General features: G+C 43.7%; 1 protein-coding gene across 1 annotated transcript in view; it reads left to right on the top strand.

The window, feature by feature from the left end:
- Positions 1-16,428, top strand: part of BOP1 (BOP1 ribosomal biogenesis factor) — a 58,545-nt gene extending 42,117 nt beyond the window's left edge. The window contains exons 4-16 of the mRNA XM_063450927.1: positions 3,320-3,474; positions 4,033-4,150; positions 4,345-4,446; positions 11,113-11,325; positions 11,492-11,653; positions 11,974-12,054; positions 12,202-12,271; positions 12,352-12,484; positions 14,466-14,646; positions 15,119-15,407; positions 15,569-15,653; positions 15,798-15,905; positions 16,024-16,428. Of these exons, the coding sequence (XP_063306997.1) occupies positions 3,320-3,474; positions 4,033-4,150; positions 4,345-4,446; positions 11,113-11,325; positions 11,492-11,653; positions 11,974-12,054; positions 12,202-12,271; positions 12,352-12,484; positions 14,466-14,646; positions 15,119-15,407; positions 15,569-15,653; positions 15,798-15,905; positions 16,024-16,177 (1,851 nt within the window). The 3' untranslated portion in view covers positions 16,178-16,428. The remainder of the gene's footprint in view (positions 1-3,319; positions 3,475-4,032; positions 4,151-4,344; positions 4,447-11,112; positions 11,326-11,491; positions 11,654-11,973; positions 12,055-12,201; positions 12,272-12,351; positions 12,485-14,465; positions 14,647-15,118; positions 15,408-15,568; positions 15,654-15,797; positions 15,906-16,023) is intronic.
- The last annotated feature ends 3,847 nt before the right edge of the window (positions 16,429-20,275 follow it).

Raw genomic sequence — 20,275 nt, 5'->3', positions numbered from 1 at the left:
GGTCTCCATCGGAAGCTGGATAAGGGGGAGGGTGTCCCCAGACGGCTGTGGGATTTAACAGCCCAGACTTGCCTGTGCTTCTTAACAAGACACAGTGTTAACTCTTGCTGCATCTGAGGGATATAGGAAGCCGTTTACATTACATCACTTTCAACCCAATCTATAGGAGTAACGCACAGAGAAAAAAAGCCTTCGTAGTGAATACATTATATACTAAGGAGACCGTACTTGAAGGCACATTCTCTTCACTGAAACCAATAAAGATTAATGGATCATTGTAGAGGTTATAGTGGGTAAGATAGTCTTTGGGTGCAGTTCTCCTATTTTCTGTCAGTGTTCAAATGGTTGGGGGAAAACGGCAGGAATTTCCCTGCGCTCAGCTGCCAAGATAATGGAGAAGGTTCACTTCCTTGGTATCTGTACGGATTTGCCCAGGCCTGGACCTCTCTGAGCTGCGCGGTGGGTGTGGCTGAGCCCATTTCAGAAGGGAGTATTGGGTAGGGGATTAATTTCTTTATTCTATGTGTGGGCAGCTGATGGACCAGAGGTATCTGGTCTGCTTGAAATCTGGTGATATTCCTTGCGCCTTTTAGAGTGAGATTTATTTTCATGGCCCTTTGTACTTTGTTCATTGTTCACGTTGGTTCACATGATGACATTATCGGGGAGGATATTACGGATTCTTTAAGAAGATGAAATGGCATCAGTCACCATAGCCACTAGTGCGGTGAATCTTTCAATGACACGCTGTCTGTACGTCCTTCTGTGCCGTGAACTGTGATATACAACGCCATAAATCAGCTGGGGACAGTCCACGTAATACAGTAGCTGCACTAAGCGAGGAACTCTACCATTCATCATTCCATACAGACTTTAAATGTTCCATAAATCCCATCTAGTCCCACTGTTAGTTCTTCAACACTTCCATAAAGTAAACCACAGTGACCGGTTTAATGGGATAAAGGGACAGTGCTGTATATAGTGACCTAATGACAGTAACAGGTTTAATGGGATAAAGGGACAGTGCTGTATATAGTGACCTAATGACAGTGACAGGATTAATGGGATAAAGGGACAGTGCTGTATATAGTGACCTAATGACAGTGACAGGATTAATGGGATAAAGGGACAATGCTGTATATAGTGACCTAATGACAGTGACAGGTTTAATGGGATAAAGGGACAGTGCTGTATATAGTGACCTAATGACAGTAACAGGTTTAATGGGATAAAGGGACAGTGCTGTATATAGTGACCTAATGACAGTAACAGGTTTAATGGGATAAAGGGACAGTGCTGTATATAGTGACCTAATGACAGTGACAGGTTTAATGGGATAAAGGGACAGTGCTGTATATAGTGACCTAATGACAGTGACAGGTTTAATGGGATAAAGGGACAGTGCTGTATATAGTGACCTAATGACAGTGACAGGTTTAATGGGATAAAGGGACAGTGCTGTATATAGTGACCTAATGACAGTAACAGGTTTAATGGGATAAAGGGACAGTGCTGTATATAGTGACCTAATGACAGTAACAGGATTAATGGGATAAAGGGACAGTGCTGTATATAGTGACCTAATGACAGTAACAGGTTTAATGGGATAAAGGGACAGTGCTGTATATAGTGACCTAATGACAGTGACCGGTTTAATGGGATAAAGGGACAGTGCTGTATATAGTGACCTAATGACAGTAATGGGTTTAATGGGATAAAGGGACAGTGCTGTATATAGTGACCTAATGACAGTAACAGGTTTAATGGGATAAAGGGACAGTGCTGTATATAGTGACCTAATGACAGTGACAGGTTTAATGGGATAAAGGGACAGTGCTGTATATAGTGACCTAATGACAGTGACCCGTTTAATGGGATAAAGGGACAGTGCTGTATATAGTGACCTAATGACAGTGACAGGTTTAATGGGATAAAGGGACAGTGCTGTATATAGTGACCTAATGACAGTGACCGGTTTAATGGGATAAAGGGACAGTGCTGTATATAGTGACCTAATGACAGTAACAGGTTTAATGGGATAAAGGGACAGTGCTGTATATAGTGACCTAATGACAGTGACAGGTTTAATGGGATAAAGGGACAGTGCTGTATATAGTGACCTAATGACAGTAACAGGTTTAATGGGATAAAGGGACAGTGCTGTATATAGTGACCTAATGACAGTGACCGGTTTAATGGGATAAAGGGACAGTGCTGTATATAGTGACCTAATGACAGTGACAGGTTTAATGGGATAAAGGGACAGTGCTGTATATAGTGACCTAATGACAGTGACAGGTTTAATGGGATAAAGGGACAGTGCTGTATATAGTGACCTAATGACAGTGACCGGTTTAATGGGATAAAGGGACAGTGCTGTATATAGTGACCTAATGACAGTGACAGGTTTAATGGGATACAGGGACAGTGCTGTATATAGTGACCTAATGACAGTAATGGGTTTAATGGGATAAAGGGACAGTGCTGTATATAGTGACCTAATGACAGTGACCGGTTTAATGGGATAAAGGGACAGTGCTGTATATAGTGACCTAATGACAGTAACAGGTTTAATGGGATAAAGGGACAGTGCTGTATATAGTGACCTAATGACAGTGACAGGTTTAATGGGATAAAGGGACAGTGCTGTATATAGTGACCTAATGACAGTAACAGGTTTAATGGGATAAAGGGACAGTGCTGTATATAGTGACCTAATGACAGTGACCGGTTTAATGGGATAAAGGGACAGTGCTGTATATAGTGACCTAATGACAGTGACAGGTTTAATGGGATAAAGGGACAGTGCTGTATATAGTGACCTAATGACAGTGACAGGTTTAATGGGATAAAGGGACAGTGCTGTATAGAGTGACCTAATGACAGTAACGGGTTTAATGGGATAAAGGGACAGTGCTGTACATAGTACCACAGTAGAAGGGATACTTTATCAAATTGATGATTTGTTTAATTTTATTTATTTTTTTACTGGTGCAACACGGACACGACAGGATGGGATTATCTCCTGCCTACGCTAGTGGACATGTCACCTTGCTGAAAATTCAACACGCAAAAATGTTTGCTTTAACCCATTGTACATTATTAGTCCATCACTGTAAAGGGTCAGAAAACGATTCTGTGCCATAAGACATCCTTTGATATAAGGATTTTCTGGTAATGTTATCCGTAAATGTTTGCCGGGTATCGCTCAGTGCCCTCTGTGCGAGCAGACACTACTTTGAGTTGTTAGTGGGTATAAACTTAACGCTTGCTCTCCTTGTACCCCTGCGTTAATATAATATCTACCTTTTTTCTGCAGGACATTCGAAACACGGTGGGCAATATCCCCATGGAATGGTACCAGGATTTCCCGCACATTGGGTACGACTTGGATGGACGTAAAATATTCAAGCCCTTGCGAAGTAAAGACCAGTTGGAAGATTTCCTGGATAAAATGGAGAACCCAGATTACTGGTGAGCTTTGGCTGTATTGTGTGGGGATGTGTGTCATTGTATTTATTGTATCAGTGGTGTCGTTGAGTCTGTTGTATCGGTGGTGTCGTTGAGTCTGTTGTATCGGTGGTGTCGTTGAGTCTGTTGTATCGGTGGTGTCGTTGAGTGTGTTGTATCGGTGGTGTCGTTGAGTGTGTTGTATCGGTGGTGTCGTTGAGTGTGTTGTATCGGTGGTTCTATGCTTGGCCTATAGTGAGCATTTCCCAGTTCAACTTCTCATTCTTCTCTCCCCACAACCAAGCAGTTTCGGTTTCTTTCCTATCTTTTATTCCACAACATATTCTCTTGCGTTCGCCTCCTTTTCCCATGTAGAATGCATGGGGTGTGTGTGTGTGTATCAACCACCATCGCTTTGATGTTGAGGAGATCATGCTCCTTCACTAGGTCTCTGTGACTTCACACATCCAATTTAGTAGCAGTTGAAGCAGGAAGTCTGTAGTATTTTTCCAAAATAATTGATACTAATTATCTGGAGGAGCCACCAGTGGCATTCAGTTAACCTTGCGTCTTTGTCCTCAGGCGGACTGTCCACGATAAGAAGACTGGTCGGGATATTAAACTGACAGACGAACAGGTTGACCTAGTGGAACGGCTACAACAGGGAAAATTTGGAGATTTAAATTACAACCCGTACGAGGTAAGTACCTGCAGGGGCACAAATGGGGCTTGAGATGCGCTTGTACATCTTGTATTAAAAGTAGAGCTTACTTAAATCATCTGTTATTGGAGAAACTTCATTCTTTCCTTGTTATTTCTGGTCTGATCTTATTATTACGCTTTTACTGTCGGGATTTTTGTGGGTCATGTCCTTACCCGTTTTCTTTTTTTAAGCCGGCTGTGGATTTCTTCACCCATGAGACCATGATCCATCCTGTGACCAACCGTCCAGCTGATAAACGAAGCTTCATACCATCTCTCATTGAGAAGGAGAAGGTAATAGAAGGATCATTGCATGCTGGGAAATTGGGCTCCTCTGTGAATTTAATGGGGATAAGATGAGCAACTCTTGGCAAATGCCCCTCTCTTTTATTCTGTGGCTCTCTTTTATTCTGTGCCATACCTCGTGGCTCTCTCTCTTTTATTCTGTGCCATTCCTCGTGGCTCTCTCTTTTATTCTGTGCCATACCTCGTGGCTCTCTCTCTTTAATTCTGTGCCATACCTCGTGGCTCTCTCTCTTTTATTCTGTGCCATACCTCGTGGCTCTCTCTCTTTTATTCTGTGCCATACCTCGTGGCTCTCTCTTTTATTCTGTGCCATACCTCGTGGCTCTCTCTTTTATTCTGTGCCATACCTCGTGGCTCTCTCTCTTTTATTCTGTGCCATTCCTCGTGGCTCTCTCTCTTTTATTCTGTGCCATACCTTGTGGCGCTCTCTCTTTTATTCTGTGCCATACCTCGTGGCTCTCTCTTTTATTCTGTGCCATACCTCGTGGCTCTCTCTTTTATTCTGTGCCATTCCTCGTGGCTCTCTCTCTTTTATTCTGTGCCATACCTCGTGGCTCTCTCTCTTTTATTCTGTGCCATACCTCGTGGCTCTCTCTCTTTTATTCTGTGCCATTCCTCGTGGCTCTCTCTCTTATTCTCTGCCATTCCTCGTGGCTCTCTCTCTTTTAATCTGTGCCATTCCTCGTGGCGCTCTCTTTTAATCTGTGCCATTCCTCGTGGCGCTCTCTCTTTTAATCTGTGCCATTCCTCGTGGCGCTCTCTTTTATTCTGTGCCATTCCTCGTGGCTCTCTTTTATTCTGTGCCATACCTCGTGGCTCTCTCTCTTTTATTCTGTGCCATACCTCGTGGCTCTCTTTTATTCTGTGCCATACCTCGTGTCTCTCTCTCTTTTATTCTGTGCCATACCTCGTGGCTCTCTCTTTTATTCTGTGCCATACCTCGTGTCTCTCTCTCTTTTATTCTGTGCCATTCCTCGTGTCTCTCTCTCTTTTATTCTGTGCCATTCCCTGTGGCTCTCTTTTATTCTGTGGCTCTCTTTTATTCTGTGCCATACCTCGTGGCTCTCTCTCTTTTATTCTGTGCCATACCTCGTGGCTCTCTCTCTTTTATTCTGTGCCATACCTCGTGTCTCTCTCTCTTTTATTCTGTGCCATTCCTCGTGGCTCTCTCTCTTTTATTCTGTGCCATTCCCTGTGGCTCTCTTTTATTCTGTGGCTCTCTTTTATTCTGTGCCATACCTCGTGGCTCTCTCTCTTTTATTCTGTGCCATACCTCGTGGCTCTCTCTCTTTTATTCTGTGCCATTCCTCGTGGCTCTCTCTCTTTTATTCTGTGCCATTCCTCGTGGCTCTCTCTTTTATTCTGTGCCATTCCTCGTGGCTCTCTCTTTTATTCTGTGCCATACCTCGTGGCTCTCTCTCTTTTATTCTGTGCCATTCCTCGTGGCTCTCTCTCTTTTATTCTGTGCCATACCTCGTGGCTCTCTCTCTTTTATTCTGTGCCATACCTTGTGGCGCTCTCTCTTTTATTCTGTGCCATACCTCGTGGCTCTCTCTTTTATTCTGTGCCATTCCTCGTGGCTCTCTCTTTTATTCTGTGCCATACCTCGTGGCTCTCTCTCTTTTATTCTGTGCCATACCTCGTGGCTCTCTCTCTTTTTTATTCTGTGCCATACCTCGTGGCTCTCTCTCTTATTCTGTGCCATTCCTCGTGGCTCTCTCTCTTATTCTCTGCCATTCCTCGTGGCTCTCTCTCTTTTAATCTGTGCCATTCCTCGTGGCGCTCTCTTTTAATCTGTGCCATTCCTCGTGGCGCTCTCTCTTTTAATCTGTGCCATTCCTCGTGGCGCTCTCTCTTTTATTCTGTGCCATTCCTCGTGGCTCTCTTTTATTCTGTGCCATACCTCGTGGCTCTCTCTCTTTTATTCTGTGCCATACCTCGTGGCTCTCTTTTATTCTGTGCCATACCTCGTGTCTCTCTCTCTTTTATTCTGTGCCATTCCTCGTGGCTCTCTCTCTTTTATTCTGTGCCATACCTTGTGGCGCTCTCTCTTTTATTCTGTGCCATTCCTCGTGGCTCTCTCTCTTTTATTCTGTGCCATACCTCGTGGCTCTCTCTTTTATTCTGTGCCATTCCTCGTGGCTCTCTCTCTTTTATTCTGTGCCATTCCTCGTGGCTCTCTCTCTTTTATTCTGTGCCATACCTCGTGGCTCTCTTTTATTCTGTGCCATACCTCGTGGCTCTCTCTCTTTTATTCTGTGCCATACCTCGTGGCTCTCTTTTATTCTGTGCCATACCTCGTGGCTCTCTCTCTTTTATTCTGTGCCATACCTTGTGGCGCTCTCTCTTTTATTCTGTGCCATACCTCGTGGCTCTCTCTTTTATTCTGTGCCATTCCTCGTGGCTCTCTCTCTTTTATTCTGTGCCATACCTCGTGGCTCTCTCTCTTTTATTCTGTGCCATACCTCGTGGCTCTCTCTCTTTTATTCTGTGCCATTCCTCGTGGCTCTCTCTCTTATTCTCTGCCATTCCTCGTGGCTCTCTCTCTTTTAATCTGTGCCATTCCTCGTGGCGCTCTCTTTTAATCTGTGCCATTCCTCGTGGCGCTCTCTCTTTTAATCTGTGCCATTCCTCGTGGCGCTCTCTCTTTTATTCTGTGCCATTCCTCGTGGCTCTCTTTTATTCTGTGCCATTCCTTGTGGCTCTTTTATTCTGTGCCATTCCTTGTGGCTCTCTCTCTTTTAATCTGTGCCATTCCTTGTGGCTCTCTCTCTTTTAATCTGTGCCATTCCTTGTGGCTCTCTCTTTTATTCTGTGCCATTCCTCGTGGCGCTCTCTTTTATTCTGTGCCATTCCTCGTGGCTCTCTTTTATTCTGTGCCATTCCTCGTGGCTCTCTCTTTCTTATTCTGTGCCATTCCCTGTGACTCTCTTTTATTCTGTGCCATTCCTTGTGGCGCTCTCTCTTTTATTCTGTGCCATTCCTTGTGGCTCTCTCTCTTTTATTCTGTGCCATTCCTCGTGGCTCTCTCTCTTTTATTCTGTGCCATACCTTGTGGCGCTCTCTTTTATTCTGTGCCATTCCTTGTGGCTCTCTCTCTTTTATTCTGTGCCATTCCCTGTAGCTCTCTTTTATTCTGTGCCATTCCTTGTGGCTCTCTTTTATTCTGTGCCATTCCTTGTAGCGCTCTCTTTTATTCTGTGCCATTCCTCGTGGCGCTCTCTCTCTTAATCTGTGCCATTCCTCGTGGCGCTCTCTCTCTTAATCTGTGCCATTCCTCGTGGCGCTCTCTTTTATTCTGTGCCATTCCCTGTGGCTCTCTTTTATTCTGTGCCATTTCTCGTGGCTCTCTCTCTTTTATTCTGTGCCATTCCTTGTAGCGCTCTCTTTTATTCTGTGCCATTCCTCGTGGCGCTCTCTCTCTTAATCTGTGCCATTCCTCGTGGCGCTCTCTCTCTTAATCTGTGCCATTCCTCGTGGCGCTCTCTTTTATTCTGTGCCATTCCCTGTGGCGCTCTCTCTTTTATTCTGTGCCATTCCCTGTGACTCTCTTTTATTCTGTGCCATTCCTCGTGGCTCTCTCTCTTTTATTCTGTGCCATTCCTTGTGGCTCTCTCTTTTATTCTGTGCCATTTCTCGTGGCTCTCTCTCTTTTATTCTGTGCCATTCCCTGTGACTCTCTTTTATTCTGTGCCATTCCTCGTGGCTCTCTCTCTTTTAATCTGTGCCATTCCTCGTGGCGCTCTCTTTTATTCTGTGCCATTCCTCGTGGCGCTCTCTCTTTTATTCTGTGCCATTCCCTGTAGCTCTCTTTTATTCTGTGCCATTCCTTGTGGCTCTCTTTTATTCTGTGCCATTCCTCGTGGCGCTCTCTCTTTTAATCTGTGCCATTCCTCGTGGCGCTCTCTCTTTTATTCTGTGCCATTCCTCGTGGCGCTCTCTCTTTTATTCTGTGCCATTCCCTGTAGCTCTCTTTTATTCTGTGCCATTCCTTGTGGCTCTCTTTTATTCTGTGCCATTCCTTGTGGCGCTCTCTCTTTTATTCTGTGCCATTCCTCGTGACTCTCTTTTATTCTGTGCCATTCCTCGTGGCTCTCTCTTTTATTCTGTGCCATTCCTCGTGGCTCTCTCTCTTTTATTCTGTGCCATTTCTCGTGGCTCTCTCTCTTTTATTCTGTGCCATTCCTTGTGACTCTCTTTTATTCTGTGCCATTCCCTGTGGCTCTCTTTTATTCTGTGCCATTCCCTGTGGCTCTCTTTTATTCTGTGCCATTCCCTGTGGCTCTCTTTTATTCTGTGCCATTCCCTGTGGCTCTCTTTTATTCTGTGCCATTCCCTGTGGCTCTCTTTTATTCTGTGCCATTCCCTGTGGCTCTTTTATTCTGTGCCGTTCCCTGTGGCTCTCTTTTATTCTGTGCCATTCCCTGTGGCTCTCTCTCTTTTATTCTGTGCCATTCCCTGTAGCTCTCTTTTATTCTGTGCCATTCCTTGTGGCTCTCTTTTATTCTGTGCCATTCCTTGTGGCGCTCTCTCTCTTAATCTGTGCCATTCCTCGTGGCGCTCTCTCTTTTATTCTGTGCCATTCCTTGTGGCTCTCTCTCTTTTATTCTGTGCCATTCCCTGTAGCTCTCTTTTATTCTGTGCCATTCCTTGTGGCTCTCTTTTATTCTGTGCCATTCCTTGTGGCTCTCTTTTATTCTGTGCCATTCCTTGTAGCGCTCTCTTTTATTCTGTGCCATTCCTCGTGGCGCTCTCTCTCTTAATCTGTGCCATTCCTCGTGGTGCTCTCTCTCTTAATCTGTGCCATTCCTCGTGGCGCTCTCTTTTATTCTGTGCCATTCCCTGTGGCTCTCTTTTATTCTGTGCCATTTCTCGTGGCTCTCTCTCTTTTATTCTGTGCCATTCCTCGTGGCGCTCTCTTTTATTCTGTGCCATTCCTCGTGGCGCTCTCTCTTTTAATCTGTGCCATTCCTCGTGGCGCTCTCTCTTTTATTCTGTGCCATTCCCTGTAGCTCTCTTTTATTCTGTGCCATTCCTTGTGGCTCTTTTATTCTGTGCCATTCCTTGTGGCTCTCTTTTATTCTGTGCCATTCCTTGTGGCGCTCTCTTTTATTCTGTGCCATTCCTCGTGGCGCTCTCTCTCTTAATCTGTGCCATTCCTCGTGGCGCTCTCTTTTATTCTGTGCCATTCCCTGTGGCTCTCTTTTATTCTGTGCCATTTCTCGTGGCTCTCTCTCTTTTATTCTGTGCCATTCCTCGTGGCTCTCTCTCTTTTATTCTGTGCCATTCCTCGTGGCTCTCTCTCTCTTATTCTGTGCCATTCCCTGTGACTCTCTTTTATTCTGTGCCATTCCTCGTGGCTCGCTCTCTTTTAATCTGTGCCATTCCTCGTGGCGCTCTCTTTTATTCTGTGCCATTCCTCGTGGCGCTCTCTTTTATTCTGTGCCATTCCCTGTAGCTCTCTTTTATTCTGTGCCATTCCCTGTAGCTCTCTTTTATTCTGTGCCATTCCTTGTGGCTCTCTTTTATTCTGTGCCATTCCTCGTGGCGCTCTCTCTTTTAATCTGTGCCATTCCTCGTGGCGCTCTCTCTTTTATTCTGTGCCATTCCTCGTGGCGCTCTCTCTTTTATTCTGTGCCATTCCCTGTAGCTCTCTTTTATTCTGTGCCATTCCTTGTGGCTCTCTTTTATTCTGTGCCATTCCTTGTGGCGCTCTCTCTTTTATTCTGTGCCATTCCTCGTGACTCTCTTTTATTCTGTGCCATTTCTCGTGGCTCTCTCTCTTTTATTCTGTGCCATTTCTCGTGGCTCTCTCTCTTTTATTCTGTGCCATTCCCTGTGGCTCTCTTTTATTCTGTGCCATTCCTTGTGGCTCTCTTTTATTCTGTGCCAAACCTCGTGGCGCTCTCTTTTATTCTGTGCCATACCTCGTGGCGCTCTCTTTTATTCTGTGCCATACCTCATGGCGCTCTCTCTTTTATTCTGTGCCATTCCCTGTGGCTCTCTTTTATTCTGTGCCATTCCCTGTGGCTCTCTTTTATTCTGTGCCATTCCCTGTGGCTCTCTTTTATTCTGTGCCATTCCCTGTGGCTCTCTTTTATTCTGTGCCATTCCCTGTGGCTCTCTTTTATTCTGTGCCATTCCCTGTGGCTCTCTTTTATTCTGTGCCATTCCCTGTGGCTCTCTTTTATTCTGTGCCATTCCCTGTGGCTCTCTTTTATTCTGTGCCATTCCCTGTGGCTCTCTTTTATTCTGTGCCATTCCCTGTGGCTCTCTTTTATTCTGTGCCATTCCCTGTGGCTCTCTTTTATTCTGTGCCATTCCCTGTGGCTCTCTTTTATTCTGTGCCATTCCCTGTGGCTCTCTTTTATTCTGTGCCATTTCTCGTGGCTCTCTCTCTTTTATTCTGTGCCATTCCTTGTGGCGCTCTCTTTTATTCTGTGCCATTCCTCGTGGCGCTCTCTTTTATTCTGTGTCATTCCTCGTGGCGCTCTCTCTCTTTTAGTCTGTGTCATTCTTTGTGGCTCTGTCTGTTTTAGTTATCTATTCTTTAGAGATTCTTCTTTGTATATGATTGTTGTTCTAAATCTGGATGTGGATTCTCTGAGGTACATTTTGACTCTCTAAATATATATTTTTTTTCCTGTTTATAAGGTGTCCAAGCTGGTCCATGCTATAAAGATGGGATGGATCCGCCCCAGAAAGCCCAAAGTAGAAACTGCCAGTTACTATGACCTATGGGCACAGGAGGATCCAAATGCCATCCTTGGGAGACACAAGATGCATGTTCCAGCTCCAAAAGTGCCCCTACCCGGGCATGAGGAGTCCTACAACCCTCCCCCAGAGTATTTAATGACTGAAGAAGAGGTAAGTGACTGTGGTGGCATTTTTACAAAGCTGGGATTGCCCCAATTTAAGATGATTTTGCCACAACACTGGTGGTTTGGTGCTCACCTGACAGTCTCAATTTTAGCGCATGCGGTGGGCACAGACCTGGTGTATGGAATTGTAACTGTGAACATTGTTTGTGCAGCGTCTGGCGTGGGAGCAGCAGGATCCAGAGGATCGAAAGCTGCCATTCGTTCCACAGCATTACAAATCCCTGAGAGCGGTGCCTGCGTTTTCACGTTTTATACACGAACGGTTTGAGCGATGTCTCGATCTCTATCTTTGTCCGCGCCAGAGGAAGATGAGGGTAATTGAATGCTATGTGCCACTGTCTGTCGTGGTATCCCTTGTTCGTCATTCTTAAAATATATCTTTCAGATCAAACTGTTATCCTTTAATCCCTCCATCTTTCTCCTACCCTTCCCTTGTTATTCCACACTGACTATTTCTCATTATCTAACTCTTTAGGTCCCCCCTCTATGCTCAATTCTCCAGTGTGTCTTCTCCTTGTTCCCTTAGTCTGCTGTAATCTAAGTCTGACTTACACTCCTCTGATCACTCCCCCATGACGTTTAATCTTATTGTATGTTCTCGAATTCTCTAAATATGTGTTTTTCTGTCTTACAGGTAAATGTGAATCCAGAAGATCTAATTCCTAAACTGCCAAAGCCCCGGGACCTGCAGCCATTCCCTACTTTTCAGTCACTAGTAAGATTCCCTATCAATGTTCTTAATTGCTGTCTTTGTATCCCTGCATCCTCCAATGTCTGCTCTCGTGCAACCGAGCCATTCCCACCACGTCCTTTCTATTGGTTGTTGGTCTCTTTCCCATTGACATTGCTCCTTCCTGTCTAGGTATATCGTGGTCACACGGACCTGGTGCGTTCAATCAGTGTGTCCCCCAATGGACAGTGGCTAGTGTCAGGTAGGTCTTCGTTTCTTTTTCCAGGCTCTCCTGAAAGCACTAACCTACCCTTAATCTGCTGTTTGATTTACAATTCTCAGGATCTGATGACTGCTCTGTCCGATTCTGGGAAGTGAGCTCAGGACGTTGCATGAAGTGTGTGCTCTTGGATGGGGCTGTGAAGAGCGTCAGCTGGAACCCAAATCAGACACTAGTTCTGGTGGCAGCATGTGTGTGAGTATTCGCAAACTGTGGCACATTCATAGTACCTACTTACAGACACTAGAGTGGAATGACTAACTCTAAACAACACACAATACATTTCCTATATTAACCATACAAATGGAACAGACAGCAGGAGGCTGGGTGTACATTGTGCAACTATATACATTGTACGGCGTATACAGTAATCATATACATTGTACGGCGCATACAGTAATTATATACATTGTACGGCGCATACAGTAATTATATACATTGTACGCCGCATTTAGTAACTATATATACATTGTACGCCGCATTCAGTAACTATATATACATTGTACGCCGCCTACAGTAACTATATAGATTGTACGCCGCAAACAGTAACTATATACATTGTACGCCGCATTTAGTAACTATATATACATTATACGCCGCCTACAGTAACTATATATACATTGTACGGCGTATACAGTAATCATATACATTATACGCTGCATACAGTAATTATATACATTGTACGCCGCATTTAGTAACTATATATACATTGTACGCCGCATTCAGTAACTATATATACATTGTACGCCGCCTACAGTAACTATATAGATTGTACGCCGCAAACAGTAACTATATATACATTGTACGCCACCTACAGTAACTATATATACATTGTACGGCGTATACAGTAATCATATACATTATACGCTGCATACAGTAATTATATACATTGTACGCCGCATTTAGTAACTATATATACATTGTACGCCGCCTACAGTAACTATATACATTGTACGCCGCCTACAGTAACTATATATACATTGTACGCCGCAAACAGTAACTATATATACATTGTACGCCACCTACAGTAACTATATATACATTGTACGCCGCAAACAGTAACTATATATACATTGTACGCCGCATTCAGTAGCTATATATACATTGTACGCCGCCTACAGTAACTATATACATTGTACGCCGCAAACAGTAACTATATATACATTGTACGCCGCAAACAGTAACTATATATACATTGTACGCCGCAAACAGTAACTATATATACATTGTACGCCGCATACAGTAACTATATATACATTGTACGCCGCATACAGTAACTATATATACATTGTACGCCGCATACAGTAACTATATATACATTGTACGCCGCCTACAGTAACTATATACATTGTACGCCGCCTACAGTAACTATATATACATTGTACGCCGCAAACAGTAACTATATATACATTGTACGCCGCATTCAGTAGCTATATATACATTGTACGCCGCCTACAGTAACTATATACATTGTACGCCGCAAACAGTAACTATATATACATTGTACGCCGCAAACAGTAACTATATATACATTGTACGCCGCATACAGTAACTATATATACATTGTACGCCGCATACAGTAACTATATATACATTGTACGCCGCATACAGTAACTATATATACATTGTACGCCGCCTACAGTAACTATATACATTGTACGCCGCCTACAGTAACTATATACATTGTACGCCGCATACAGTAACTATATATACATTGTATGCCGCATACAGTAACTATATATACATTGTACGCCGCATACAGTAACTATATATACATTGTACGCCGCATACAGTAACTATATATACATTGTACGCCGCATACAGTAACTATATATACATTGTACGCCGCAAACAGTAACTATATATACATTGTACGCCGCGTACAGTAACTATATACATTGTACGCCGCAAACAGTAACTATATATACATTGTACGCCGCATACAGTAGCTATATATACATTGTACGCCGCAAACAGTAGCTATATATACATTGTACGCCGCAAACAGTAATTATATATACATTGTACGCCGCATACAGTAACTGTACAGTTATAACATCCGATATATAAACATGAACTTGTATAAATCTGTTTCACAGTACTGTTTGTGCTATAATTTGCCATGAACCCCTAGATCACATTGTGATACACTGTGTTTCCAAATCTTCTGTCCCAGAGATAAATCGGTTATTCTGTTGAATCCTGGACTGGGTGATCGCCTGTTGTGCAGCGCTACTGACCAGCATTTGAGCGCGTTCCAGCCCCCTGAGGAGGAGCGCCAACAGCTAGTAAAGTGGGAGGAGTGTGAGGGGGCTCAGTATGAACAGGGTCCGCGACTGGTCATTCATCATGAAAAGGTGAGGAACGGCCTGGCGCAGTGTCCTCCCACTGCTCTTTCTGCCTTTATATGTGAGTGACCTGTCATTAGGTCCCTCTTAATGTGGAACGTTTCCTGCGTTTTTTTTTTTTTCTTGAGATCAGGTCTGTCTCTCTTTCGTTCTCTTGACCAAGACATGCGTTGACTCTTTGTTCTTTTGATCTGCTGCTTCATCCTCGATCACAGGTGGTCTCCGTTGTTGCCCCCTTGGCTTCAGACCTTGCTGTGTGGTTTGACCTCAAACCTTACTTTTTTTTTTTTTCATAAGTAAAAAGTCCAATGCTTAAACTTGCTTCTTCTAATGCCAATTCCAAATACTGTCAACATATAGGATAAATAATCCGACCTAGTTAAACATGATTAACCATGTAATCTTACTCTCATTGAGATGAGTGGTTCAGCACCGTTCGGCACTGTGGGCCTCACATTGACATCCTCTCTCCACGTTTCAGGCAGTGAAGCAGGTCACGTGGCACGCCAAGGGAGATTATTTTGCCGTGGTTCTGCCTGATAATGGAAACTCACAGGTTCTTATCCACCAGCTGAGCAAACGCCGAAGTCAGAACCCCTTCCGTAAAAACAAAGGGCAAGTTCAGCGAGTTCTTTTCCACCCAACCAGGCCTTTCTTCTTTGTAGCCACTCAGAGATACGTCAGAGTATACAACCTCCTAAAGCAGGAACTTGCCAAAAAACTACTCTGCAACTGCAAGTGGGTGTCCAGCATTGCCGTGCATCCAGCAGGTAAGTACGATCAATGCCTTCTGCTTAATCATGGACTGTGGACTTGATTGCCATCGCCTTGATCATACAATGTGGGCAACTCATTTAACATAATAATCCACGTGACCCCAGAGCCAGCCTGACCGACACATGGTAACTAAAATTACCTCTTCCCCAACCAGGTGATAATTTGATCTGCGGAAGTTATGACTCCAAACTGGCTTGGTTTGATATGGACCTGTCCACGAAACCATACAAAGTGCTCAGGTGAGTGTGGCGTAAAGAGAAGAAATATCTTGTGGTGTTATCTGTTCTAAGTCCTGATTTTCCCTTTCCATCTTGGTTTTTACAGTTTGATTCTGTCCCCTATGTCCTGACGTGGCTCAGTTTACTCTCTATATTTTTTTTCAGGCACCACAAGAAAGCCCTTCGAGCTGTGTCTTTCCACAGACAGTACCCACTGTTTGCGTCTGGGTCGGATGATGGCAGTGTCATAGTGTGTCATGGCATGGTGTACAAGTAAGGAGCTCACTAGAGTAGTGAATATTACTGCTGTTTTCAATGCTTTCTGGCTCAGTCCAGCTGCTTTGAGGTACATGTTTTCCTACTTCCTAAACTTTGACCTTTTGCCACACAGTGACCTCCTGCAAAACCCCCTCATTGTACCAGTGAAGGTTCTACGAGGACATGAAATCACCCGTGATCTCGGAGTTTTGGATATAATCTTTCACCCGACACAGCCCTGGGTCTTCTCTTCTGGAGCAGATGCCACCATTCGTCTGTACACCTAATGTCACCATTCCAGGTTCGGGCTGGATGTTCCTTGGCATTGCGTGGCTGATATGAACATACAGCTCACGTACCAGATGTAGGGCAATATCCTTTTATTCCACACGTTAATAAGTGACCAACGTTTCTTCCAGCTGTGAACTTTCTGTGGCCCTGCTGTATATAACTTGATGGCTTTGTATTCTTTATTGCTCTCTCACAATCTGAGGGAGGTGTACAGGTTTAAAATAAACACCCGGCTCTTGGTCTTTAATGTAATTTGAATAGATTCAACGTCGCTTCCACAAAACAGTCAGTGCATATAGCTGCTGGGGAATAAACCACAATGCTTTGAGGTGCTGAATGCATTCATTGGAGCCCTGTGTTTTTTGTTTTTTAACAAAGATTGTCAGCACTTCTTCAGTCCACATAACACGGGTGACATTGGTGATTAGTGCGATCGCAGCCCTCGCTGTCTGTACTCCACCAGGGGAAACGATTTAGCGAGTTGGTGCACAGCTCTCTTGCTTCTCCACTATCAAACACTAGGCAGGTCTTAACCCCTTCAGGACGGGTGACGGACGAGGTCCGCGTCATCCTGGGGATGCCCTTAACAACGGGTGACGGACCTCGTCCGTCATGCGGTAAAATTAACGCCGCGATCGCGCAGTGCTGGCGATCGCGGGGTTAACGCTGTTGCTGGGTCCCTCTGAGTCAGGGGCAGACCAGCAACAGCAAATCGCGATGTCCCAGCACATGTGATCGCTGTGACAGCCAGTCACAGCGGTCACAATACTGCTGGGATATCTGATCCGCCTCCCTCCACCTCTTGTGGGTTTGTGAAGTGGAGAGAGACGGATCGTTGCAACATTGTGTCTCAGAAATATACTGAATATCTTTAAAAGGTTCCTAATCCCTTTCCCCTTCCTTTAAAAAAAATATTAACCCTTTCCCTGCTGCTTGATCACTGCTAGCAGTGATCAATATACAGGTCACAGTACTTTACTGTGATCTATTTTTTTTTTTTACACTTAAGGGTTACATTTTATTTTTTTTGTAACCCTAAGGGGTTCAATTTTATTCTTTTATTTTATTAATTTGTGATTTAGTTAGTTGGTGGGTGGAATTTAGTGGTAATTTGGGGAATTTAGTTAGGGGTTAAAAAAAAAAAAAAAAAAAAAAAGGTTTAGTTTTTTAGTTAAAGTTTTCTTAGCTGTGTTAACTGTATTAAAAATGTTGCAAAAGTATAGCCCAGAGGAGGCTTATGCCCTGTTAGCCGCCGACTCAGAGGTGACCGACACTGCCTCAGAGTGACGCAGGGGACAGGGACTATGTGCCAGATAGTGCAGTAACATCAGAGGAAATCGCTGATTCCCCCAATGTTCAATATGGCGCAGATGACTGGGTACCCCCTAATCATTTTTCGCCAGACATCCCAGTGTTCATTGCCAATCCTGGCATACAGGCGGACCTGTCTGGCTATAATGCGCTGGATTGTATGGAGCTGTTTTTGGGGGATGATTTTTTTGGGGAGGTAGTTACCCAGACGAATCTGTATGCGTTTATAAAATACGCCCTCTAATTTCCCATTTAAATGAAAAATTTGCCACTATTTACACCCCCAAAAAACAAATTTAAATTGATGAGTCCCTCATGAAATATAAGGGAAGACTGGGATTTAGACAATATATCCCATCCAAAAGATCCCGGTATGGGATAAAATTTAATAAATTATGTGAAAGTGGCAGTGGCTATGTATACACCTTCTGTGTATATGAAGGAAGGGATAGCCACCTTGATCCCCCAGGTTGCCCAGATATAATAGGGACAAGTGGGAAAATTGTCTGGGACTTAATAATGCCATTACTCAACAAAGGTTATCACCTATACATCGATAACTTTTATAACAGCATCCCACTCTTACAAATGCTGTACTGTTTTGAGACCGTGGCCTGTGGCACTATCAGGAAGAGTCGCACAGGTTTCCCAAAGGCTCTAGCAGAAAAAAAATTAAAAAAGGGGGAAACAGCAGCTCTCTGCCAGAATGAACTGCTGGCACTCAAGTACCGCGATAAAAAGGAGGTTTTCATCCTAACTACGATCCATGGGGAAAACACTCGCAGGGTCGCAGTTCGTGGCAGAGAGGAATATAAACGGGTGCCAGTCTGCATTCAGAAATATAATCGGCACATGGGGGGAGTTGATCTATCCGATCAACTAATGCAGCTGTATCTAATCATGCGCAAAACCAGGGCATGGTACAAAAAAGTGGGCATATATATAATGCAGACGGCAGTCCACAATGCCTTTATTATTTTTAAAAAGGCAAATGCTGAGCTGAAATGCACATTCCTTTCATTTCAATTTCAGCTCATTTCTGGGTTACTTGAGTGCCACAGAGGGGGACCATCAGTGGAGCCTAGCAGAAGAATGGAGGCAGGTCACTTCTGCTTTAAGATTCCACCAACCCCTAAAAAACAAAACCCCCAGAAAAGGTGCAGGGTGTGTTACAAGAGTACAAGAGGGGCGTAAGAGTTGAGACAAGCTATTACTGCCCTGATTGCCCCTCTCAGCCCGGCCTATGTATTGGCCATTGTTTTAAAGTTTTCCACACCCAGGCCGAATAAGCAGACCCGTTTTGGGGTGTAATTTTAGTCAACTGTCTGGTTACCAAATCTTGGCTTTGTCTCCCGTTTATCCTGTCTTCTCTGATCCTTGACCTCGGCTTGTCCTATCGTTGTTCCGTTTCTCTTTACCCCTTTGACTTTGGCTTGTACCTTGACTATTCTCTGCTTGTATAGCCCGGCCATTCTAAGGACCGGTATTACAAGTTTCTCTCTCTGTGTTCTCTCTCTTTGTGGTCTGTCTGTGTTTTGGAATCTGTGACAGCGTTGCCCGTGACACATTGTTGCACTAAGATGACATAGCTGAGCAACATATTAGGTGTTATACTGCCATAGCACACATAAGGATTGCAAAATATACAGTAACATCTCCAAGTGTGTGTCAAAAAGGCAGAAAAAAATGCTAATTGCAACTAGACTTGGTACAAACTAACAAAAAATGATCCTACGCTAAGGTTTAAAATATGCCTTTTGAAATGCCCTGGGGTGTCTACTTTAAGAAATGGTAGGCCTTTGTGGGGTAGTTTGAACTTAAAACCTGCTAAGATGCTTGGAAATTGCACATGGGCCGAGCGTCAAAATTCAAAGTTCGGTAAAAACTGATATGGCTTGGTCTCCAATGTGCCCCTTCAACATCCACATATCCCCAAAAAGGGTACACATGGGGGTATTGCTGCACTAAGATGACATAGCTGAGCAACATATTAGGTGTTCTACTGCCATAGCACACATAAGGATTACAAAATATACAGTAACATCTCCAAGTGTGTGTCAAAAAGGCAGAAAAAATGCTAATTGTAACTAGACTTGGTACAAACTAACAAAAAAATGATCCTATGCTAAGGTTTAAAATATGCCTTTTGAAATACCCTGGGGTGTCTACTTTAGGAAATGGTAGGCCTTCGTGTTTTTTTTTTTAAACTTTCAAACTGCAATAATGCCCCAAATTGAAGCATAGGCCAATTAAATCCGTCTCTCAAAATTGTACTGTAAATACTGAAATGGATAGGTCTCCTATATGGCACTGTAGCTTCACGAAATAGTATAGACATACAATGGGGGTGTCATTTTACTCAGAAGACTTAGCTGAACATAATTTGGGGGGTTTGAACTTAGTGGCACATGTGAAATATACAAAATGCCTAGCAAAAATGCAATCCATATGTAAAAAACGCACAAAATTATTTTTTACCACATACTTTGGCATATATTGGTGAAATAATGGGGGCATGTTAAGGCACAATATGCACCTTATGATATACCCTGGAGTGTCTACTTTTACAAATGGTAGGCCTTTGTGGGTTTTTTTTCAACAGTCAAACTGTTATAATACCCCAAATGGAAGCATAGGCCAATTAAATCCGTCTCTCAAAATTGTACTGTAAATACTGAAATGGATAGGTCTCCTATATGGCACTGTAGCTTCACGAAATAGTATAGACATACAATGGGGGTGTCATTTTACTCAGAAGACTTAGCTGAACATAATTTGGGGGG

Source organism: Pelobates fuscus, chromosome 4 (genome assembly GCF_036172605.1).
Source record: "Pelobates fuscus isolate aPelFus1 chromosome 4, aPelFus1.pri, whole genome shotgun sequence".
Lineage (NCBI taxonomy): Eukaryota > Metazoa > Chordata > Amphibia > Anura > Pelobatidae > Pelobates > Pelobates fuscus.
This window is presented reverse-complemented; position numbering and strand designations above follow the sequence as displayed.